The sequence below is a fragment of the Anomalospiza imberbis genome, chromosome 5 (genome assembly GCF_031753505.1).
Source record: "Anomalospiza imberbis isolate Cuckoo-Finch-1a 21T00152 chromosome 5, ASM3175350v1, whole genome shotgun sequence".
Classification (NCBI taxonomy): Eukaryota; Metazoa; Chordata; class Aves; order Passeriformes; family Viduidae; genus Anomalospiza; species Anomalospiza imberbis.
In genome coordinates, this window is record NC_089685.1 from 13,785,861 (window position 1) to 13,811,549 (window position 25,689).

A 25,689-nucleotide genomic window follows, 5' to 3' on the forward strand; every position below is an offset into this window, starting at 1 on the left:
AGTTCATATTCAACTTTCATTTATTCTTCTTTTTAAACTCCAAAACCTGAAGCATAGATTCTAGCAAGTTGTATCAAAGTGTTTCCTTGGATATATGATGAGTAGAGGTTGAATATGAAATTTTCAGAGCCCATTGATGGAGCTGAGTTACAGAAATAGGCAAACTGTTGCAAATCAGTGCGATGCCAGGTTTTAGATACAGCTGTGTTTAAGCTGTTTTTGTCATAACACTGGAGGCTTAATAAAAGAAGAGATTTCGTAGATGCATACTATAAGGCAAAGTTTGAGGTGGTGGAGGAAGGCAGGAAAAAAGGCAAGGAAAGGGAAAGCGGGAGATGGTAGGAATAAGTATGTAAGCCTTGTTCTGTGTGATGGGTTGCTATAGACAGGGCTCTCAATATTTGTCCCAAGGAGGTGGCAGGGAATGAAGGGAGTAAACAAACAGCGATTGGCCTAATTTTTACACACACAAATATTTAGGCTGTGCCTTGAGGAACACTCTTGGACTAAATACTTAGTAAAGCAATAGACTAAACTGCACAGGAATGTTGTGTTATCTCAGAAGTTTTAAAGAAAAATAACACCTTTTCTTGACGGCATAGAGGTGTAATTCATACTGCAGCAGTGCATAGATGATTTGGATAGTTGGTTTAGATGATTTATTGAAGCTTCATCTGCATTTCCATGTTTGTTTAGATGTCTTTGCAATCACATATTTCTTGACTGCATTTATAAACTGACTAAAATATACAGAGCAATCATTTTTAAATTGCACAAGTTGGTAAAGCTAGATAGCAACTGTTTCTTTAGAAAATAGGGGAATTGCGTTTTGAGTTCACAAATTACTGTGTATCCCTCTTTATGGGGAACTGTAGTTTTTCCTGCTGTCTTAGTATAACCTTTGAAAAGTATTCTGCATGTGGTTTTGTATCAATAAAATTGATCATTTTTTCAGCTATTTAGGCTGGTCTTGCTTCAGACAAATGAAACATAAACCAGAGATAGGTGTTGAAATACGTATCAAGTTTGTCTTTAGGGACTGTTGCCCAGCCTGTTTGAGGAAGACATCCTAGCAAAGTATCAAATTGTTAGACGGATTGACCAGTACCTTTAAACTCATTTTTGTATGTAACTGGTGCATATGATGGGTATGGGAAAGTGTGTTTATACATCAAGCCCTACCTGCAGCCAGCAGTGTGGCCTCATCTGTACCACTCTTTGGGAATGGTCCTGTTTGGGACTGTGCCAAGGATGGTGCTGGAGCCTGCTCCGGGTGAGTGAGTGTGGTGGAGGGACGGGTGTGGTGGTTCCCTTCCAAGCCAGAGGGAGCGCTTGGATAAGGCTGGTTCTGAGCTGGAGGGATCGCTTGGATAAGGCTGGTTCTGAGCAGGATGGAGTGCTTGGATAACGCTGTTTCTGAGCTGAAGGGAGCGCTTGGATAACGCTGGTTCTGAGCTGGAGGGAGCAGTTGGATAATGCTGGTTCTGAGCTGGAGGGAGCAGTTGGATAATGCTGGTTCTGAGCTGGAGGGAGCAGTTGGATAATGCTGGTGCTGAGCCGGAGGGAGTGCTTGGAATACACTGATTCTGAGCTGGAGTGAATGCTTCGATAATGCTGGTTTTGAGCTGGAGGGAGCAGTTGGATAATGCTGGTTCTGAGCTGGAGGGAGCAGTTGGATAATGCTGGTTCTGAGCTGGAGGGAGCAGTTGGATAATGCTGGTTCTGAGCTGGAGGGAGCGGTTGGATAATGCTGGTTCTGAGCTGGAGGGAGCAGTTGGATAATGCTGGTTCTGAGCTGGAGGGAGCGGTTGGATAATGCTGGTTCTGAGCTGGAGGGAGCAGTTGGATAATGCTGGTGCTGAGCTGGATGGAGCGGTTGGATAATGCTGGTTCAGAGCTGGAGGCAATGGTCAGGGCAACTGCACGCTGAGCTCTGTGCTGAGCACTTTTTGCATGTGATTCATTCCCTCTTTTTTGCACACTTTTGTTATTAATATTGTTGCTGTTACTGTTCTTTCCTTATCTTTTTTCTGTTTACAGTAAATTGCTCTAATCTCAGCTCGTGATCTTCACCTTTTGTGCCTCCAATTCTCTCCTGCCCGCTGCACGGGGAAGAGAAATGAGTGAATGGCACATTGGTTTGGAGAGTCTCAGTGGGAGCACTAAATTCTTAAACCTAAACAGTCATACTGTGTTTTCTGTTTTAACCTGCTTCTAAATTTGCATTCATTATTGATAATCTCAGAGATCCAAATAACATATGATCAGAGAAGTTAATAATCTTCCAATGCTTCTATCAGGATGCTCATAACTCATGATTTTGAAAGAAATTAAATAATGGGTTTTTTTTTTTGAATGAGAATGTATCTATGTTGCTGAAAGAGGAATGATTTTAAAATAAATTTAGAGCAGGTGTGTATTGATAGTCATTATTTAATAGTTCTGATCTTTTTTCTCTAAAATATTTCAGTATCTGTGTCTATTGATAAGCTCCTCTTCGTTTACTGTGCTGTGTTGTTCTTCCACACTTGTATGAGGTTAGGGAGGTATGCCCCCTCCACTGTAACTGATAGAGCATGAATCTGTAGGCTGTTGTATCTTCCAGTTTTCCAAAACAATTCCTTTCCATCTGTGACTTCATGTGGTTTGACCTTGATGCTGTAGAAGATTTATTCTGAAGGATAAAAGATGAGTAAGACAAGGCATGTTTTACATAGCAAGTTGTTCAAAATGGAGTAACTGTATTTGTTGTATTAATGTGAATGCATCCTTAAGAGGTTAAGGTGAATAATTCCTTTTCTTGTTCCAGTAACATTTTGTGTGAAAGTGAAAAAGATTGATTTCTGATGTCTTCACAATTATTGTGAAGAATTATAATGAGCATGCCAGAATGGAAAAAAATTGCTGCAATTTTTCTTTGCTACAATGCCACAATCCACTCATGAAGAAAATTGTATGTATTTATTACACAGATTAGGAAACAGAACTCCTTGAGAACATAAAGAAAAATGAACTTGTCAGAGGAAATATTAAATGGAAATGTTAAAGCCTTGTATAGTTTTCTTGTTGAACCTGAGATTGTATGGAAACACTAACTCTTTCCCCTCTAAATACACAAGAAAATAATGAAAATGTGGAGATTCACTTTCAAATAACCAGTCACAGAAGAGGAACCCCCATCAGCCTAAACTCAAAGCTTCAGTCAGTCTTTGAAACCATCTTTCACTCTGAACATCAGCTACACACTGCAACAAAATTGGGAGCTTATATCCTTAACATTGTTTCAGGTGCAGTCTAGTAAGTGATGAGTGCATCTTTTACGGCACAAATTCAACGCCTACTTGTTAGGCTTTTTCTCTCCTGCTATCACAGTCTGAGTTTTGGAAATACAGCTTCTCATTGGAGCATTACTGTAGCAAAACTGTGCTCTCTGAGCTAGGGACTTGGAACACTAAATAATAATTACTTTCTAGTCTCTCATATTCTTGCCAGTGAGCAAAAGGAAGAGACTTTTTTCTTTCTGCTAGCATTGATTTGGGGACTACTTTCACCCCTATTCTCATTGGTCCAGAGCTGAGTACACTTACTCTTCTGTTCACTTTTTTTGTCTATCCCATCATAGTACTATATTACGTATAGCAGTATATCATCATAGTAATATGCTAATTTCAAAGATAGTTGTGCAGGACACAATGTAATTTTTTCAGGCATTTTCCTTACTGAGAAGATAAGCACTAATCTTATTATTTATTTTTAAAAACTGCCCCATTTATGTTATCCATTTGGGAATAAGTTCCTGGGGAATGCCAGCCATCGAGACTTTGGGGTTTAGGCTCAAATGGATGAAGTCAAAGAATCAGCCAACAGCAGACAAAATGTGTGTGTATGCATTTATAAAGAACGTAGCAGAAATGTCTCCCTATATAAGGCTTACCTACTGTTCTGTAGGATTTTTAGACATATCACAGAATCAATCACATTTTCTCATGGCTAGTGTGAAGGAATGCTTCAAATGCGAAATAGCTAAGAAGGAAAAAGAAATATACTTACGCCTACTGTGTGGCATAATTACACTGAAAAAGATGAGATCCTAATCTAAAAGATCTTCTTAGGTGTGCTCCTGGGATCAGTTTGTTCATGAGCAATTACAGCAGAGAATCTAAATTGTCATTGTGGTTCAGTAGTGCCCAATGACATGAATACGTTATTGAATGTTGGTGAAGACTGTACATTTTGTTAATTGAATTTCTTAGCTGTGCAAATCAAACAGTGTAAGAAGAACAAGTATGGAGTGCCCATAGTTTATCTTCATATGTATGAGGCTTATTAGACCAGCACAGTTGGCTTCTTTAATATGCCATCCAGGAAATGGGTCTGTTGCAAGAATGAGGAAGGGGAAGTGGTACAGTTCTTATGGGTCAGTTCAAGAAACACAGTCCATGTGCAAAAAATACTAAAATACTGTTGGAGAACTGTGGTCACGCAGCTGTCACAGTAACAAAGCAGAGGCAGGAGCAACACAGTGTGACAATAGCTGATACTCTGGGTTAGCAAGGGCCTGGAAGAGAGGAGTAGGAAGCCTATCCTTGATGCAGTCAAAAAGAACAATTAAGTGGGATTTCAAATCCTTTGTGGTACGCCTACCACCAAGTGCCCAGCAGCAGTGCTTGCTGGGTGTGACACCCTCACTGCCTGCACTGTGCACATTCCCATCTCTGCAGAAAACCTGCCCTGAAAGGGAAGGAAAATTAAAGCATATGATGATACAAAAGCTGTGCTGCATAAAGGAGACAGACTGCCTGCTATTAGAGGCTGCTTTGCTGCAGTCTGACACAAATGTTAGCTATGTATATCACCATGCTAGCACTCTATACCTGCTGATGCAATCGTGCAGCTCATGGTATCCTCACTCCTGACTCTGAAGCCACTTGCTTAAAACCTTCTGCACAGAACTTGGCTGTGTAATGGTCAAGAAACTGTAGATTTAAAGTTAAAAGCAACAGGAATAATTTAATTCCTGTAGATGCTCTGGCCCCTACAACAATGGAATATTACTGTCACGTAATGTAGAACAAAAAGCTGAGAAATCCCTGAGAAATTTACATATAAAGCACTGAATTGAATGGCACACAACTTCATGGTTTATGTTTTCCAGCTTTTTAAATTAGGTAAATCTAGCAAAATATAGTGTGTAACTGTTGGTGTAGAAAGATGCTTTAAGTGGAACATGATGTTCATGATTTTGTTAAAAATGGTATTAATTTGGAAAAAAATATATGACAGTAGATAGAATCCACTAAGTAAAGGTATTTCCTAATGGTATTGCCTAAAAGCCATAAGCCATTTTGTCACATACTATCTTTCATTTATGTATTCTAACTTTCTAAGTAGAATTTCTTACATGTTTTTTTTCTGAGTAGACCTTGTGCAGACAAAGTCTCAGAGGTGTCAACTGGCTTTGTCAGTTGTTGTGGTGATAATTTCCCAAATTGTTTGTTAATTTTTATTTTTTATTTTGGTGATCAAGTTGGGGGGAAAAGCAAAGGAAATTGTGATGCAGTGCACTGACACTTGTTTGAAATGCTTGGTTTGAATTGCAGATTATTCAAGTGTGCACCAACTTTTCACAAAAAAAAAAAAAGTTTATCAAGTTACAGAATGTTTTTTTTTCTATGAAAAACTGGTTTGTCCTAGCACTGGCAAGGACACACTGGTGTTCAGTTTTGGGCCCCTCACTACAACAAAGACATGGAGGTGCTGGAGTGTGTCCAGAGAAGGGCAACCCAGCTGGGGAAGGGTCTGGAGCACAAGTCCTGAAAGGAGCAGCTGAGGTAGCTGGGAGTGTCCAGCCTGGAGAAAAGGAGGCCCAGGGGAGACCTTACTGGTTCTACAACTGCCTGAAAGGAGGCTGTGGCCAGGTGTGGGTCAACATCTTCTCCCAGGCAACAAATGACGAGGAGAAATGACCTTCAGTTACACCAGGGGAGTTATACATTGGATATTGGGAAAAACGTATTCACCTAAAGAGTGCCAAGGCATTGGAACAGGCTGCCCAGGGAAGGGATGGAGTCCCTATCTTTTTAAGTGTTCAAAGAATGGATTGATGTGGGACACTGTGATATGTTTAGTGGGTATGGTGATATTAGGTCAGAGGTTGGACTTAATGATCTTAGAGGTCTTTTCCAACCTTAAAGATTCTATGAATCTTTAGGTAACTGGACTTATATAATTTTGATTACTGAACAATGCCAATAATACCCACTCTTCTGGCATATCCATATATTTCTGACAAATAATTCTTAGAATGTACTATTTTGTGGTTCACCTCTGACCATAATGTCATTCTTATTAGGAGCTGGCGGAAGTTTTTTCAATATCTGTGACATTTTCAAAGCTGAAGCAAAATCAGTTTCAATGTTGGGTGACTTTTAGTTTAAGAACTGTATATGTGATAAAATAACTTTCAAATTTATCATTAAAAGCTTTGCATTAAAGTTGAATTATTAAGTAGAAAAAATTCCTGAACACCAAAAGTTATAATTGGCAGATCATGAGTTACCTTTTCTATCATGAATTTTTAGACCTTTGTATTCCAGACTAGGCCTTATTTTTTACAAGCACTAAATATGTCCCATTAATTTGAATGAGAAAGGAGGTGCTCAGTTGGGTGGAGGTTGAGGTGGCAATGGTTGTATTGTGCAAGAGAGAAAGCATATTTCAGGGGCATTTCTATTCATTTCACACTTCTCATGCAGGGCTCTTTAATCAAAACACAACATGACTGAGGGATCATTTGCAAAGGCATTATTTATATGAGCAGTTGGAATTGTCTCTATTTATAGACTGGCTGCAATCACATCCAGTGACTGGGTTTCTTCGTGCGTTTATCATACGAGTGGTGCCAGCAGGAGCTCTGTGTTTCCTTCCCCATACTGCCATTTTTAATGAATACTTCTTTTTATGAAACTTGTCTATTTTTCTTCCTGGTGTTGGTTTCATGACTGCAAAGTTAAAACTACCACTGTCCTTCCTTCCTGAGGGTAAAATCAACACACTTAAATGACCGGGTTGTGAAATTGCACAGTGATGCAGGTGGGCACAGCGTACATAACTGGCTTAATGGAAAGGAATAATGTAACCCTGGGCTGGCTGGATTAATGGAAGCAATTTGTTACCAGCCATCAGTGATGTGCGTGTCCACCTTTTCTAACAAGCAAATGTTTAGCATCATTACTTTTGGAGGGTTTTAACGTTTTTATTTTGTGTTCTGCACAAAATGAACTGGGTGTGGCATGACTTCATGTTGTCCTCTTATTTTTGGGGAGGATTGTGTCCACTGAAGACTTACTATTCTGTTTTCCCGTTGAGTCCTTGATCCTTTACAGACACAGACACAGACATGTATTGGAAACTGTCTGTTGTATCTCTTTACCTTCTAACAGAGATACTGGGTGGGGGGGGGGGCAGATGCACCAGCATGAGGAAGCAAAGTCTTCATCTCTGGTATATCCACCCTTCTCTGTGTCCCACGGGCTACCCATGCTCTCTGTACAGTGCTTTTACATGGTATCTCTAATTCTTTTAGTCACATAGTCATTACCAGGCTTCACCCTTATGGGTATATTATGTTAAAAGCGTTTAACTTCATGAGGGCTTAAAAATATGCTGGGGGCCTTCTGCTGTACTCACTGAAACCTGTTGCAATATTTATGGTTTTTTAATGAAGGTTTGACTGATTAAGAAAAAAATTTAGTTTTCAAAGGTGGGTGTATTTTGCTGAGAAGTTATGAATGAGTTTATATGATGAGGAAGATCTTAAAATTTCATCAACAGTTCACTGAATTTTTTTATCTTCCCTCTTACCCTGAGCTTTTTCTTTGGTTTTCAGTGGTGACAGCATAATAAGAAACACCTTATTTTTAACTGTTCTTGAAAAAGAATAAAAGAAAATATGAAAAGCCTGTTTCTAACTAGGTGTGCTACAGTAGGAATTCATGCCTATTTTAGATAGTTTTGTTATCATTAATAAATTATTGCGTTTTTCTGTGGGCAATACTCTATGTGACTATTGACAGTGTCTCTATACATCCTCCTCCTTACTGCAGATCACACGTTATTTTCCCTTGGCAGTACCTGCAGGGACTCGATACCTGACCCTCCTTCATCCTTGGAGGGAGGACTGGGTTACAGCACAAGCTGTAACAAGTTCCAAGAGGTGTCAGATCCTGCAGCCACTCTGCAGAGATGAACCACTTTCTGCTTAGGTAGATTTTCTTCTGCACGGTGGATCCAGTTCTTTTTGTTTACAGCAGTAATTTCTTTATAATTTGTCTATTGCTGTGAGACTTGAGAAGTTTAAATTCCATCTTTGATCCATATGAGAACTATTTTTATTGCTTAGAAAGTGATGCATTCCTGATGAATGCTCTATTTGGTGTTCTCTTAAATTCAGCAAGGGCAGGCATCAGGTGCCCGTGTTGCATGGGAGTGAAGCAGAGAAAGCCACCAAGGCTTCACCTGGTTCAGGTTTCTGAGGTTTCAGTGACCCTCTTGGTCACTGCCAGGGGCAAGCACCACTCTGCACACCTCTGGGACAAAACAGATTGGGATGCGGTTCCTAAGATGACTTCTAAAGAAGGGTCTTTTTCCACACTGGTCATGATTAAGACGAGACCAGTGGAGCCCATGGAGCTCCAAGTCTTGTAATACGGATGAAGCTTTTGTGTTGATATTTTGTAGCACTGGCTTACCAAATCTACACCAAGATATTAAGCATTAAGATATTAAGCAGCTTTCTGTGTTAGGCTCCTCTATACTCCAGGTGCTGGAGTGTGTCCAGAGAAGGGCAGCGTAGCTGGTGAAGGGTCTGGAGCACAAGTCCTATGAGAGTGGAGCTGAGGGGGTGGGGGGTGTCCAGCATGGAGAAAAGGAGGCTCAGGGGAGACCTTATCACTCTTCCAACTGCCTGAAAGGAGGCTGTAGCCAGAAAGGGATCAGCCTCTTCTCCCAGGAAGCTAGCAATGAGAAAAGAGGACATAGCCTCAGGCTGTGCCAGTGGACACAGTTTTGTTTGGACATCAGGAGGGATTTCTTCACAGAATGAGTTATTAAACACTGGAATGGGCTGCTCAGGGAGGTGGTGGAGTCACCATCCCTGGAGGTGTTCAAGAAAAGAGTGAACATGGAACTTGGTGCCATGGTCTAGTTGACAATGTGGTGACCAGTCAGAGGTTAGACTTGATGATCTCAGAGGTCTTTTCCAACTTAACTGTTCCTGTGAAAATAGTTTCAAATGAGCTACATAGAAGAAGTATTTTACCATAAAACAGTAATGAACTCAGTCCCTCCAGTATTGGGGGCATTGGGATATAAGCACCAATAGCATGCTCAGAGCTACAATCAATAGCATTTTTGTCTATTATGCATCTGGCTCTTTGCAATTCCTGGAGCTTTTCCATATTTTGATGATAATTCTTCTGTACATCCCATTATTATCCAGACTTTTCAGTTTCTTCATATTATTGATTTCTCTTTATGCATGTCTAAGATGGAAAATACTCACCAGACTTGAATTGTCTATACACTGGCCTGTGTGTACTGTGCAACTTTGAGAGCTTCAACTAGTTGTGAATAACTTTTCCTTTGCTTTACAGGTTGGCCCAGTGAAAGGTCCCTGAGAGTACAAAAAAACCCATGCTGATTTATAAGTGTTTACACTAAGCGTTGTACCTTCAAATTCATTTGTCACAGTATTCCAAGCGTGTCCCTGTTTATTGTCAACACTTGTAGCTTTCAATTTTTATTGCTTTTTATTGTTTTCTATTTCTTTATAATTAGAATAGCTTTATTTAGCACACCAGCAGTGGGTACCTCAACAGCCTGATTCATTCAACTCAGTGTGGTTCATTCAGCCAGTATATTTTTGCTATCTCCTGGCTGTGCTGTTATCTTGGTAACTTTTACACTGAAGGATTATTTAATCATTAAACCTGAAATTTGTAGAAGTCTCAAGGGAACTGTATACAAATTAAATCAAGAAGTTCTTTAGCACTGCTGCTTACAGATGGTATGTTTATAAAATAATACAATTTCCTTGGGATTCCTTCATCTTTCTCTATGGCCTTCATTATTCCCTTTAAGTTTGATCTCTAAAATAACTTTCTGTTACAAATAATTGTTTTGGCTGAAGAAGCTAGATGCTGCTCTGTCTTACAGTAAAGGTTCATTTATTTTTGATAATTAACAGAATTGTTGCTGAAAAGCAGCTGTAGGTACTTGGTTTCTTGGGAGAAAAGAACTATAAGCCTGAATTCTAGCACCCGGCAAAGTAAGATGTTAACTCTTTAATTTGTGCTGTAATTCTAGGAGCTTTTGTGAAAAGTGGTTACCTGGGATACAGGATTTCTTAGGATATTGGTTTCAGTAAATGTGAAGTGTTTGGCTCAAGTTAGGATCTTCAGTATTTTGCCCTTTCAAATTTAAAGGAATTGTAGCTTACCTCTCTTCTCTCATGGAGTAAAAATAGAAATAAAAATATTTCCCCCCTTCCATTCAGTAAAAATAATTTCACATGTATATTGTTTTCCTGAAAGTATGGATCTCTTTAGCTTGCACAGCAGTTTCAAGAGGAAACCACGTTAGAAGCACATATTTTCTGTTTAGTTTTCAAAATGTCAAGTGCACTTTTTTCAGAGGTTTTCTGATACGGATTCAGTTGCTGAGAAATTTGCTGTATTTACACTCGTGCTTTTTCCTGTTGTCTTACAGTTTTAATTTTCTGGTGAAATGATGTGAGGTTGTGGTTGTGTAGGGGAATGCACGAGCTGGTTCCAGTGGAGATCCTGCGTATTAAGGCAAGTGACTAGGAGTTGAGGTTTGTGTAAGATGAAAAAGTCTGCAGAAAATGGAGAATACTGGAATATAGCAGGAAAATATTTGTGAGATGTGCTCAGCTTTTTCCAAATAATGTGACATAATTATGAAAAATCTGCTGCAAAAGTCAGAAGGCCATTCATGCAATTTAGTAATTTCTTCTTTAGGGGAAAAATCTCAATCTTTCTTGATCAGCTGCAGGTGGAGAAGGATGCTTTTGTCATCGCAATAATTTAGGTATGGAATAGACTGGAATGTCCAAACCAACTGTCTTGTTAGTCTGATGCTGTCTGAGGTCATATTGTCAAGTATTCATCAGTGAACTCCTCCTGCACACATATGTTATTTTCCTGGGATTCATCTTTTCCTCAAGCGCAGAGTGGTTTTAAGTAAATACTGAGAAAATGGAGTTAAGTGATGATGAACATCATAAAAGAGTAATACACCTTGGGGCATCCTGTGTGTGCTGATGACACCTCACGCAGCCATTCTGCATCCTCTTGTAACAGTATCAAACAAGACGGAGTGAAACAGCGCTGTGGAGATCTGCGAGATCCATGGATAGAAGAAGAAATAAAACTGCTTTCACAATATGCAGGGAAAAGATAGATATGTTTGTGTGTTTACCCATTTAGTCTTTTGAATACAGTAGTATTTAGTTCATAGTGGTGCGAAATATGTATGTGTGGGAGGGGTGGAGGGTATTTAGAAAGCTGAAAATAAAAAATGCCCCTTTTTAAAAAGTCCTCAGAGTGCACTGTCTGCATTTACCATTGACTAAGGACTTTCTGAGAAATACTAGTTTCAAGTAGTGACAGGTTATTAGCTGAATGAGTGGAGGCTTAGGGTTTTTTTCCTCTTAGAAAAAGATTAGTTTTGTGAGACCTTGATGCCTTTTTTCTTCTTCTGAGTGGTAAATAGTCATGCAGCTACAGACAACTTCTATTATTAAAATACAAATGTGGTAATCTGTGTTTTCAGGGTTATTATTGTCCCTGTTCTTGGAGTGATAATATTTGTAGCCCATTTTTTGGCTTGTTTCAGTTGTCTGTCTGGTGTTGCAGATGCAGGTGAGCATGTACTGATTGCTACGTAGGACTTGCTTTTTTACCTTAGTGTGTAGTTACCAGTATTATTTCATTACAACACTTTATATTTTGACTATGGAAACGTAAAACAGCATATATATTATTTCATAGTTTTGATTTGTCTTCTGAACTTCCTTTGGCTATTTGAAAAGAATCCTGTCAGCAAAGAGTCTTGACTTTTTTTTTGGAATTGTTGAGAAAACAGATGTTCAAAATCAGCCATTTCAAAACTTGGCAGAAATATTTTCCCTAATGTCTTTTGTCTACCTGTCTTCCTGTTATATCTGGAACCTGTTAAGTAAGTTTGGTTTATCGTATTTCTTATAGAGGATTATGTGAGCGTGACTTGTCCATTCAACCAAAGCCAACATACCTAAAATCAGCATGCTAAAATTCCAGGACACAAGCTCCGTTAGCTTATTCTCATTTCATTTTGCCTATCAGCCTGGGCCCAGGAGGAAGGAGGAGCATCTCATTACAGAGTACTTTGGAATGTAGAATGTAGGGCACTTCTGGAAAATGGGAAAGGTGGGTTTAAGCTTCCTTCCCTTGGTCCCAGAGGGTGAAAACCAAAAGTAACTTTGCTATAGCAACCATTCTTTCAAAAGGATGATTCCACCTCTTTTTAGGTGCCTATTCTCAGCTTACTGTTTTGAATCCCATATGGCTGAAGGATTTTTTTCTGAAGCCTGTTTGAGATTGAATTTTGCACTCCCTTAGCTGCCCAGACCAAATCTTCACTGTATGTTGGATCACAGGCTTTGACATGTACCTCTGAAGAACTCTTGAATTTATGACTTAGACATCATTCCAAAGGTTGATGGGCATGTTCTAGATTTGGAATTATGTGTACCTTCTCCATTTTGCTGGATGATAGATTGTACTGTGTACCACACTATCATACTGTAATACCTGCTGTTGGCATGTTTTTCACCTTATCTGTTTAAATAAGTTTTAAATTGGTCAAATCCCCTGGCAGGACACTGAGACAAGCATGTCAGAGTCAAGTTTTGGCTTTGTCTCTACTCTCCCTACACCCACTCTTTACATGAGTCTTGGAAGTCACCTTCTGTTGTCTCCACTCAATAAAATATTGTTCTGTTTTCTTGAATCTTTTAATATCTTTAAATCTCCAGTCACCAGTGATTATTTTCTTTGTCACTCCTAACCATTTTCTTCCCCTCACTATATCCTTTTTGTAGATACCAAGATCTTGTTTTAGACTTTTAACACTAGCACATAAAATAGCCATAAATATGTGCTTTCATGGAACAACCAGCACCTTTTTGTGTCATTAGTCTTTGTAACTCTTTACAGATCCTTGACACAGATTTTCTCATGTCTTTTCACTCCTGTCTTCCAGCTGCTGTCTACATAGAAGGTTCTTTTCCCTTCTTAAATACGTTTTCTGAGAGGTGCTACCACTGTCCCAGACAGTTGTTGTTTTTAACCCTCTTTAAATGGGCTAACAAAATGGGCAAATATTAGATTGTATTGTTCAGAATGTGTTTTTTAACTGATGAAATTTATATTTGCTCACATTGTATGTAAGAGATGACTTTTCTAGTGGGAAAATAATTTGGTCTTTCTGATATCATGCTAATGCTGACTTCTCAGTAAGAAAAATATCTGTGATTGAGGTACTATGTAATCACATCACTGTGTGGTTTGATATGAAGTACTAAATATGGCAGGAAGAGCTGGGTGCAGTTCTGTTTTCTGTTTCCTGTTTCTATTCTGTAGTATTAAGAAATATAAAGTTGAAATGTATGCAGAGAGCTCTTTGTCTGCTGAGACTTTGTCAAATATTTATGCATATTTTATATATTTCCCAAATAACACACTGTAGCATTGTGAACTGCTGGACTTGTATGAGAATGGGAACAGAAGGTTACACAAGTCAACATCAGAGTACAGTATGTTGCTGTATGTTGTGCTGCTCCTTATGCTCTAGTGGGAAAGCTTATGGAGGAGGTACTATAATGCATGGTATATATTGGCAAACTTTTCTAGTGGAAGTAAATCTACTTTTGTGAGAATTTTATTGTTTAATAACTACCTGCAGTGTTCTGGACACTGTAATACATGTTTGTGCTGGTTTTCACTAGCCAGACAGATGAAACCAAGCATTTCCTGAGACACCAAGCAAAACTGTCTCCTACCATGCGCCAGAAGCCTGGCTGGGGTTGTTTTTTTCAGCTCCATCATGATAAATTGCACAAATATTGAACTGAAATAGGAATAGAAAGAGGACTAAGTACTGTGGAAGCCCTTAGGGAAATTCAGTTAAAGCTCCTTTCTGGTGCCCTATTTAAAAATAGGGAATTCTTTCAGCTCCTAGTGCTGAAGTTTGAATAGAGAGATTCTGTGAAGGAGCCTGCTTAGTGATTCAAACCCCTATGACTTCAGGCAGTAGTGTGCATCTTCGACCCAGCAATGAGTGTGCTAGCTGTGATCCTGAGTGCTTTGAAGCAGAGGAAGGTACTGTGGTCTAACATGTCACAGTTATCACTTCTGCATACTAGATAATATTAAGACACTTGTGCAAAGGTGTCCACACATTAATAACTCAACTGGGATAAAGTTATCCAGAAATGTCTTTTGGGGGGTTCTCATGTTTCTTCAAATGGGTTTTCATAGTGATCAGTAGAATCTTGATGAAACTTCTGCTTCATTGCGAGAATTTTTGAAATATGAATAAACCCCATGTGGAGTTTTGAAGAGAATCCTTGGGAGGTTTTATGACTCACTATTGGCATGGACCTCATTCAAGATGCTACATGTTATATTAGATACTTTTTCAGAAATGCTTGAGGAAATAACTTGTCGTTCAACACATTAGAAATAGCACTGGTAGCAGATGGCCAAGAGAATGTGCTGTAGAAAATTTGACTGTGTGACACTGATTTCTTGCAAGCGTGTAGTGCAGGCTGAGAAAGGTCTTCCAGCTCTGGCAAAATAATGGTTTTGCTATTGAGCTGTGTAGCTGAGCACAACCCTGGTATTTGGTAGGTGATCATGACTATGAAGGCAGTGTTTGGAGAATTGCAGTCTGAGCACTGACAGCAAGAGTAGGTAACTGTCCTTCACGAGCAGCTGATCCTGAAACAGACTGTCTTGGCAGTGCTCCCAAGACTCTGATTCAGTCAGTTCCTGCCTAATGAACTGAAGACCACTTTCCTGATAATTAAGAAGCAAGCTGCCTGGATTTTATCCAGCTTCAGATTTTTATGCTGACATTCTGAGCACTTTGTTATTTGTGCTAGGTAGTTGACTGCTCAAAAGTTGTTATCCCCTAAGTCATGTGTGTTGGAGGGGAAATTTATTCTTTTTTTTTTTTGGTTTGTTGCATATGAGGAAATCTCTACAATATGCATGTCTCTCTGATTGACGGACCACTTTTTCTGAGTATACATAGTTTTATTCCAGCTTGGATAGCATCTCTAATGTAAATGTTCTATGTCTGAAAGGGTACTAACAGAATTGCAAGGTATCAGGTATTCTGTGTATTCACCTAATTATGCCTAGGTAAAGTTTCAGTTTAGTGACCCCCTCAGGAATAGGCACTTCACAGATTTCTTATTGACAGTATCATGGGAAGGGCTAGCCCCAGCGAGCATGCTTTGTTCCAAATTGGTTTATATTCAAAGTAATCTAAAATTCTTGAAATAGTTCCAGGGTTTGGCACAAATGGTGGGTATCAGATGAATTTTATCTGTCTAATTTCACTGTACACTCAGATAGATGAGAGAGTTGAGCAACCTTTCTCTGGGCTGTTTTTCAGTCCTTATGTTTACTCACAGCTCTTCAATGGCATCTTCCATGTGGAAGATCCTTCCAGTCAAAACCACAAAGACAGAAATAATATGGTACTTGATAGCTGTAAGCCTTGAAATTGAGACCACGCCCACGCCTGGTTATTTATTTATCACTGCTACCATCCCCAAAGGGTTGCTTTTATTTGAATAAAAACTACTTATGGAATTGGAGTTTTGAGATGCAGGGCTGTCTTTCTAATCCTTCCTCTAGTGGTAGGAACTGGTGAGATGTCAGAAAATAGACTTCCATGTCAGAAACTTTAGAGGTCCAGTAGTATTTGTCTAGTTTAGTTTAGAAGGACCACCTGCTGTGCAAGGAGTGTTTGTGTACCATATTTCTCATGCAAGAGAAGTAAATCCTGACAAAATGGGGAAAATCTCACATTGTCATTAAGTCACCTTAGCAATTTCCATACAGTTAAACTGGGGAAGTGATGTTTTCACGGTATGAGGGAATGGGCATAGCTGCCATAGATAGGGATGTTTATAGGGATGTGTGACATGCTGGTGTAGCTACAGCAGCTGGAGATGGTCTGTTTCCATGCTCCAGCCTGATAGTCATACTGGCAAAACTGTAGTCTTGATTTGAATGTGATGAAAAAATATTTTCACAGCTCTTCTTCTTGTGAAAAATTCTTTCTAATACAATTTATGACTTGGGAGTTCTGTAGTTTGGAAAAACGACGCATATATTGATTGGTTTTCCTGCCAAGTTTTGAGTAAAATACATTATTCAGTGATTATATATGAATTTTCACTGATTTCTTTATTGATAGCTTCATTTCCTGATGCGTCAAGGGAACGAGAAAGCATGACTAACATGTTTTCTGATCTTACAATTTCCAAGTGTATGTTAATTTTCATTTTAGAATTCATTTATGGCTGGAGTGACTGTACTGCTGATTTTGAATGTAAAGCATTTTTACCAGGTGAAAACTAGAAAATTGACTTTACTTGGAGTGATGAGTTAGAAATTATCAAAGTTTACCTCTGAAGAAGTAGTTTACCTCTAAGAATAGTAGTAGGACTGCTTTTTGAGCAATGATGTGAATACTGCATTCAGCACTGGCACATAGCAAAACATGGCAGGGCATCTGAGCACAGTAAAGTAGCATGCACTGAGTACTGTTGGGATGTGGAATGAGCTAGAGAGGTAAAAAAATAAAATACTGAACACTATGAGTATTTCAGCCACTCGCAGTGTGCAGTCATTCCGAATAATTAATGTGGTGCCAGTCATTAGTCATGGTCATGGTGCCTTAGGCAAAAGAGATGGGGACCACAGACTCTCTCTTTGGAACACATGAAGTAAATACAGAAGGCATGCTATTGCATGAGCAGCCTGTCATCATCATCATCAGATGATGAATTCCTTTGTTTTCCAGGAAATACATACTAAATGGAGAAGTGGGGGAAGCCAGTCTTGCAGCTTGTTGTAACTACTAGGACTCATCTCAAAAGGGATAGGAATTGCCTCAACCAATAAACCATCTTTTAAATTAATCTCATTTTAGTCTGGGCATGTAACATAACGTAGGTCAGAAGAACCACTTTGTAAAAGTGCATGTTTCTCTCCGCTGACTGTAACTGGAATCCAAATGACTTGTGCAGGTAATACATACCTGTGTAAAAGGCATCTCAGTTTTAGGTAGTGGGATTCTCGTGTGCCAAACCCCAGTGTTCATGTAATAAAATTCAGTGAACCATAGTAATGTCAGAAACGGTATTTTAGGAAGCAAAATAAAATGTATCAAGATTTTCCATGAGACATCTAGTGGTATGCACTTAGAAATGAATGTCTTACTGAAACAGGAAATAAAGGAAAGGAAATTTAATATTCAAAACAGCAGATTCACAGCATTGCTATTTTCTTTGTGACCCAAATGAAGGCAAAATAAGTACAGATTTGTAACCAGAAGAGTAAGTTTCTCATCATAGATGATAAGAATAAATCTGTTTAGAGTTCAGGCCTATGGGCACTAGTCAGGAGAAATTGCAGTTCTTAAATATATTGTCCATAACCACTGATAAACAAGAAATATTTAATGAAGGAACCTGCTGATAGTAGCTACTGAGACTGACTGAAGTGCATTTCTAGCAGAGAAGAGTGATGTGCAGAGACACAAGCTGACCCAGAATAAATACCTCAGGAACATACTCTCTGGACTGATCCTGCTACATGAAAGGGATATAAAGCGATTCAGGATGGGCATGGATGAGAAAAATTCAGTTTCTTTTGCGTATCCTGGAAGACTATTAAATGTTCAGCTAGGCTCTCTGAGACCTGTCTGTTCTGGGTAACAGTATCAAAGCTATTAAATGAAATTCCTGATTTGTTTTAACTCTTTTTACGTAGAGGTAAGGCCAGGAGGTACCTGTACCTCAGGCTGAAACACACTCCATACTCCCAGCAGCACACTGCACTCTAACACAGATTGTTGGCTCCCACGTAAACATACTAGGGCACATGGGCCCTAGGGCACTAGGGCACAGCTGAAACAAAATAGAGGTTTACATTATGATGGGTTATATGGTGCTTACTTGGCATGTTATTATTGTTACTCTTTAAAGAAAATCCCCTGAAGTTTATTTCTGACAAGATTTTAGTAACTGTAGTACCATTAAACAGTCGTTAGGAACATTTTGTTTATGTAGAATTAAAATATTATAGTTGTTCAAGAGATTGCAGACTTCCTTTTATGGGCATTTGTAATTATTTGGGACCAAATCCAGTTTCCAGTAAACTGGACAGGAATCTCACTCAGTTCCAATGGGACTTGTGTCAAATTTCTTTAGGTTTTTGAAGATGGCAAGTTTTATAAAATTGAGATTTTAGTTGAGTACTTCATACAGGGGGGACCAAGACTTTGCTTCATATGTGCAATGATGTACTTTACCATTAAATCTTTTTAATTGGATGTGGTAATGAGGAGGTTGATGGGTCTACCTGGTTACTAGTTCATAAGTTGTTTGTATAATAACATAGGAAGTATGGGGAATAAACAAGAGGACACCAAATGTTAATTCATGAGCAATGCTGTGACGGAACTGGCATGGCAAAGATGTGGTGGGAGGACAGGGAGGAGGAAGAGGCTGTTGTATATTTTGGTTCAGATATTTGTGCTGTGACCCAGCTATAGAGGGAGTTGGATATACAGATACTCTATGAGTAATAATAATAATAATAATAGGAAAAAGCCCATGGGCTCCATTGTTATGCAGGCATTGCACAGACCACCAAACAATTCAGGCAGTTGGAGATTTTTATTGTCAGGCTATAGGTGATGTTGAAAATGAATGATTTTAATAAGCAGTCACCTGCTAGAAGCCAATGAAGGAGAATACCAATGTGCTTTGCCGTGCACTTACGACCAAATTTTGAGGCAGTGGGAAACGTAATCTAAAGGGGGGCTATTTTATTTCATACCAACTCTAAGGGAAAAACTGTTAAAGAATTGGGAGAGAAAAGGCAGGTTGAGTGAGAATTACCCCGCAATGTCAGGCCTCGCAGATTTCAGGAAGGTAAAGATGTAAACGAATTAGAAAAAACAAGTTTCAAGGGTATATGAGAGGACAGTGGGCATAACCTCTTTGTAAAAGAGTCTTGACAAAAGAAGTTAAAGAATTGTTTGTTCCCCAAAGAAAAAATATAAAGAGAAAAAATGCAAATTGAGACAGTACAGGAGAAGGACAAAAAGCATAGAAAAATAAATTTGTCAAAAATACAAGAAGCTCATTTATGTCAAGCACAAGAAGAAACCATGTACAAAATTAAAAATAGTTTGGATTATTTAGAACAAATACAAAAGAATAGCAAAAGATGCAGAGAAAAAAAAAAGAAACCAAAACACATACAAGAAGCCAAGACCAAAAAATGTGTACAAGAAAAGATTGTGTACAGTAAATACATGAGGAGTAACAGAAATGGTTCTGGAAGTACATTTTTGGTAGGAGTATGTTCCAGGAAAGTGTTGCTCTACTGATTAACAGAAGTACATTGGTCTTCACTAGTGTTATTTTGAGTATATGGAAAACAGCCTAGAACAGAGAAAGGACAAATCAGACAGTACTTAATGTGTTAGGTGTTCCCAGTTTAGCTGTGCCTCAAATTTGCTATACTTGGAACCTGGAAGAATTTTCTAAATTAGTCTCAGCACTGTTAGCATTAAGAATCTGAAGGAGAAAAACAAGTGTGAAAAATAGAAAAACACATCCTTAAAAGCAGGCAGGAGCTATGGATGGAAGAGTCCTGTCACAGATTTGCAGATAATTTTTGTTCCTAGAAAAATTACAGACAAATAATCATTTTGTAAATACCTTGAGAAAAGTAACAAACAGCAATCAGCATGGATTTGTTGGAACTACCTAGTAAGCTGTAAAAAGAGATTAAAATTTGTGGATAAAAGAAAAGGAGTAGATGTCCTACATTTTCATTTTAAGAAACTTCTGAATGATATCTTGCAAGAGTCCCCTATAAACAAGCTAGGGAACATCAAACAGTATTCATATGTAACTTGCATGGGATATAGTTGCACAACCGGTTGGATAAGGTAAACCCCAAGCAGCTACTGCTGTTTCACTCATGTATTCCACAAGAGTTTATTTTAGACACTAATATGTTTTTTCAGCAATAATCTGGATTATGTTTTAGAGAATATGTTTATTAAATTTGCAGTTGTCACAGAGTTGAGGATGAATTGGAAGGATGCCATAGAACAGGATTAGAGTTGAAGATCATCTTGAAATGGCTTTGAAAATAAAGTAATATTTAGCAGGTGTAAGGGTATGGTATTATACTTGTGCAGAGTAGCCATAGACAGGCACAGGACAGATGGTTAAGCAGTGGGTTTTGAAAATTATGTATGTCATAAATATTACATGAATAGACATAGTCAAGGTGTTGTAAAGGAGGCATGGATGGATGAAAAAGACATATAGCCTGTAAAATGTAAGGAGTAATTCATCTGATGTACGTAGTAGTCTGCTTGGTTCAAATACTGAGACTATTTTCAGCATCACATTTCACTAAAGATATAGCTAATTAGAGGGATTTTGGGGAATGGCAATAAAGAGAGTTAGCTAAAAAACAGGACTTGTAAGGAAAAAAATTAAGAACCATAATTATTTAGCCTTGAAAGTAAAGGGTAGGTACGAATGACAAGTTTTCAAGTACGTGAAAAACCCCAACAAAGCACCTTGAGCCAACCAACCAACCATTCAAAGAAACACACCCTAAACCACCTTGAACCTATACAGATGAAGGGAATGATCTAACCTCTGCATCCTGTATGGATAGTTTAAATTATAAGAGAAAGAATTAATTTAGACATTGAAAAAAAAATCTGACCATAAGATGAGATACTTAGAACAAGTTAGGTGAGAAATTGGTAAGTATATTAGCAGTCTTTCAAAACAGGGCAAGCATATCCAAAAATGATACAAAAGTGCAGCTTTATTTATCTGCAGTTTGGAGTTGACTTGCTCTGGACCCTCTCTCAGCAGTATGAATGTGTTACATTACTGTGTATTATTGCTGTGCCACACAATGCATTTTCTGTTCTGTAAATCTTGTGAAACACTACTGTAATTGGAATTAAGATTATCCTTTTTCTTTTATTTCAGTGTGTGCAGAAGCTTACAATCCTGATGAGGAAGAGGATGATGCAGAATCTAGGGTACTTCATGCTTAGAGTCAAATACTTCTTCAGTTCTCAGGCATTAAATTTAGGAGGAAAAATGTAACAGCTTTACCATTTCTTTCCAAAAACATTGTTATTATTATATACCTTAGTAATCTCTTGGGAGTTTGTGTTAAGGAACATTTAAAAATTCCCTGTAATAGTCACCCATGTAGGAATTGATGTATTATTCTTAATTACCAGACCTATGGTACATGGTTAAGGAAACATTTTTGTGCAATTATATTAACACAGAGAGCAGCTGTTTCTAAAAACTCTACTTGGTGTCCTTATAATCTTGCAGTAGTTACCTTTTTCAAGTGGCAGAAAAAAGTTAAACTGTAAAATTGCCAAGATTTTTCAAGGTACAATGTGACAAATAATGAACTATATTTATTTATTTTATTTGTATCACTACTTAGCTTTTAAGATGAAATATCATGAGTTTCAAGAGAATTTTAATTGTTTATATTCTACCTAATTTTCTGGCTTGTAACACTGTCCAGAAGATTACCCGGTGGTATTACAGCTATGCATAGCGTACCTTTTGAAGCATATGAGTTGAACAACTTGATTGATACTCAGATGAACCAGACACTGGTAATTTACTAAATCTGAGATAGTGTCAAATCTCTTGTTTACTCTGTGAAACTTATGATATAAATTTAACACAGATATGATTTCACACAATATTCTTTAGGAAGTAGTCATGGCAAATGGCTGAATGTAACAGTGGTGCTTTTTATAAAACATGCATGCCCCAAATATGGTTGGAGATTGGTAATGTTTATGAAGCAGTAGTGAAGATAAAGGTGTCCAGAATGGCTTGCAGAAATGAACTGGATTCCACAGGTGTAAAGTAGTGTTTCATTTGCTAATGCTATGATGATACCATTTTATTGAGTGTTTATTGAAATCATGAAGGTTTTGAAATGAGAGAGTTATGAATCATGGCCAAAATATTGTGTAAAATGCTTAGCTGAATTAGCTCAGTCCTTCAGCTAGTGCTACTGTATGATAATCACTCTAAGAGCTTCTGTATTATATCCCTCAGATTATTCACCCCAAAACAGATGATCAAAGAAACAGACTGCAGGAGGCATGCAAGGACATCCTTCTTTTTAAGAACCTAGACCCGGTAAGAAATTCTTTGTAATGAACAGCATTTAGCAGTGCTACTAAGAATTGTTTCTTTTGAGCTTTGGAACAGAAATTTACAGATTTTACTTCAGTAACCTGTTAAGTATGCTTTCTTCACCATTCAATAAATTCCAGAAATGCCATTTTTTTAAACTGATACATCATGTATAGAGGCTTTTGTTTACCACGACAAGTGATAATATTGAAATATATGAATATGAATCTCTACATTAATAAAAATGGATACCTTATTGTATTTTCTCATTTTAAATCTTTCTGTACACTGATGTCTATAAACACATCAGTTAACTGGAATGTTTACGTTTTTTCTATTAGTTACTTTTGAGCATCAGAAGGTGCTGAGTGCTCCATCAAAACAGAAGATTACCCCCACAGCCTTCGGTTTAGCTATGGATGTAATTGAACAAGTGAATTATGAAATAGAGGAAAAGAGAAATGTACCAGTGATGTGTTTATATTATTATTGTGCTTAATGTAGATACCATAAAAAAGCTTCAGGTAATTTTCTTCCACGCAAATAATTTCTTTCTGTTTCATATAAACACAACTATAAGCTTTTAAGAAAGTCTAAATGCACTGAATGAATGATCTGGATCAGATATAGGTGGTAATGCTACCAAAAGAGCATATAGGACTGTTTTAGGGAAAAGGTGAGTGTATCAATCAAAACCTGCATACTGAGGTTGGGATGACTCACAGCATCCCAAATGCTTTCTCAAGAGATTTGATTCAGTGATGTCAAGTGAGGGAGCATGAGGGGAAGAGAAACAATTATGTAGATTTTTAAGTATGAGAACAGAAATTTTAAAATTTGATTCAAGAGGGAGCTAATGGAAGGTCCAGCCTGCAGCTCTGTTTGGAAGTCAGATGCTATTACAGAAAATGCACATTAATTTGTGCTGCAAGTTTCCAGCTCCTGCTTCTGTCTGCACAAAGACTGAGCCCTGACCCTGGGTACTGTCCCCTTAGAAGCCCTGAGGAGCGGTGAGCCACAAAGCCTCAGCTTAGCAGAAGCCTGGAGTTACTGTTACGGAAGGGCATCAAGTCTCAACATGGGTGCTCATACATGTGCATTCTTGAGACAGTGAGGATCCTGACACAGAAGGTTTCCTTACTCCCTCCCTCATGCTGACTGTTTAATAGGTAGTTAATCAGCTGTTCCACTACACTTGTTCAAGCTAAAGCCATGCACTCAGCTACCCTTCTGCTCCTGAATTATTTTTCTGAATAGCTTCAGGAAATCAAAGTCATTTGTGGGCATCTGCTCTGGATATGAAACTGCTTTATTATATATTTTCTTTATTGTTGGTGTGTCCTGGCTTCCACTTGGCTGGACCATCATTACATTAGCCTGCCAATGGCATTTTGGCAGACCCCTCTTGGTTAAGCTCTGAGCATTTCTCTCTTATGAGCTGTGCAACTCCATGGATGATTGTGTGCTCCTAGAACCTGCTGTGATGTTAATAGTGCTTTCAGCATCAATCCTCTGGATGGGATCTGCTTTGCATTACAGCGAGAGCTAGATCTTGTTTCAATAGTCATCAGCCACTTGGTCTGCAGCACAGGGGTCTGTTGGCTATACTGTAATGTTATGTAGACATAGAGCATTAAACTGCTCCAGTGTAGGCACTTGGTGGGCTTCTTGCAAGGATGAATTCTTTCAAGGAATACTGAGGGATTATTTCCTCTGTTTATGAAGCTCTTCTCAGGACTGTGCTTACTGTCTTGATACTGATGTTTTGAGCTATTTTTTAAAATTCTTCTTTTGAATCAGTTAACTTGTAATTGCTAAAAATTCCCACAATCTGTTCGAGGTGTTTAGCAGAAGACTTCTCAGCTGAGTTCTCCCTTTGTGGAGGTCTGCAATCCAAAGCCTTGAAATGTGCTCTGGGGATCTCCCAAGTCTTGTTCACCCCCTTTTGCTCAAATTGTTCAGTGGATTAAGAACATTTCCTCCTGCTTGAAATCCCTTACAGGCAGCATTCTGGAAAGTTGATTAAGATAATTTTTGTAAAAGAGTTTTCCATTACAACAATTTTATTCGTAAAAGACACTGGAAAACTACTGAGCTCTGAAGAGAGCAAAGATATTAAAATGTAGCCTTCTTAAGTCTGGCTTGTTCCTTCTGTGGAGCTAGGATGTGTAGTCCCTGGGGAACTTCTCCCACTCCTCCTTCTTGTTCTGCTTCTGAGCAGCAACTCAAGGGCTCTGCCAGTGTAGTTACAGTAATTAAATATTCCTATGCCAGCTCTTTTCCTCACCTCTGCCTCTCCATAAGAGATGCTGCAGTTTACAGAGTGGTGTATTAGCAAAAACCTTATTAATCTTGAAGAGAGATAATATCTTCTGCTGCTAAAGCTCAAGTCTCTGGAACAAAGTCAAGTTTTGTATTGATAGCATCTCCTGCTACCACTGTTGTGTTTTTTGGTTGTTTTTTTCCTTGTACTGAATTTCAGCTTCTTTCTGCTGTAGGTCTGTGTATGAAAGTCACCATTTCAAAGGTCACTTAGAGGGGAACAGATGTAAAGAGCTTAATGGCCTTTTAGAGGGTGTCAAATACCATTTTCAAATACAGAATAACATGTTTTACAGTGTGATCAGAATTGCATTCAGTACATGATGCTCAGTGAAGTCCACCTTTTCTTAACGCTTTATCCCACCTTAACACACTGTATTTTAATTTGAATGGAAGGATAAGATAAGGCTATCACTAAAGCCAAAGGAGAAGTTGCAGTAGTTGACTGTAGTAGGGAGTGACTTACAGTTCTCTGCTCAGCGTGTTAATTAAAGAGGCCATTTGAAGTTAAAAGAGCCATGGCATAAAATTAAAACCCAGCAGAACCATTTGAATGTAAGGCTAAATGAGAGAGGAGAAAAAGATAACCTTCAGACTTTGAGACAACTTAGGACTTGCTATACACACACAACACTCTTGAGCCCTTGTTTAACTATAGTAGTCTTTGAATAAGAGGTAAATTTGCACATATGTATTTATAAATATTAATATTTCACACATTGTCTCTGATTAAAAATATAATAATGCAAAGAAACACCAGTTCTCATACGTTTCCC

General features: G+C 38.4%; 1 protein-coding gene across 2 annotated transcripts in view; it reads left to right on the forward strand.

Moving 5' to 3' along the window:
• The window catches only part of PRKAR2B (protein kinase cAMP-dependent type II regulatory subunit beta), a 75,216-nt gene that overhangs the window by 35,957 nt on the left and 13,570 nt on the right, over positions 1 to 25,689 (forward strand). For both annotated transcript variants that reach the window (XM_068189680.1, XM_068189681.1), the window contains exons 3-4: positions 21,401 to 21,453; positions 22,511 to 22,594. In XM_068189680.1, coding sequence (XP_068045781.1) covers positions 21,401 to 21,453; positions 22,511 to 22,594 — 137 coding nt within the window. The remainder of the gene's footprint in view (positions 1 to 21,400; positions 21,454 to 22,510; positions 22,595 to 25,689) is intronic.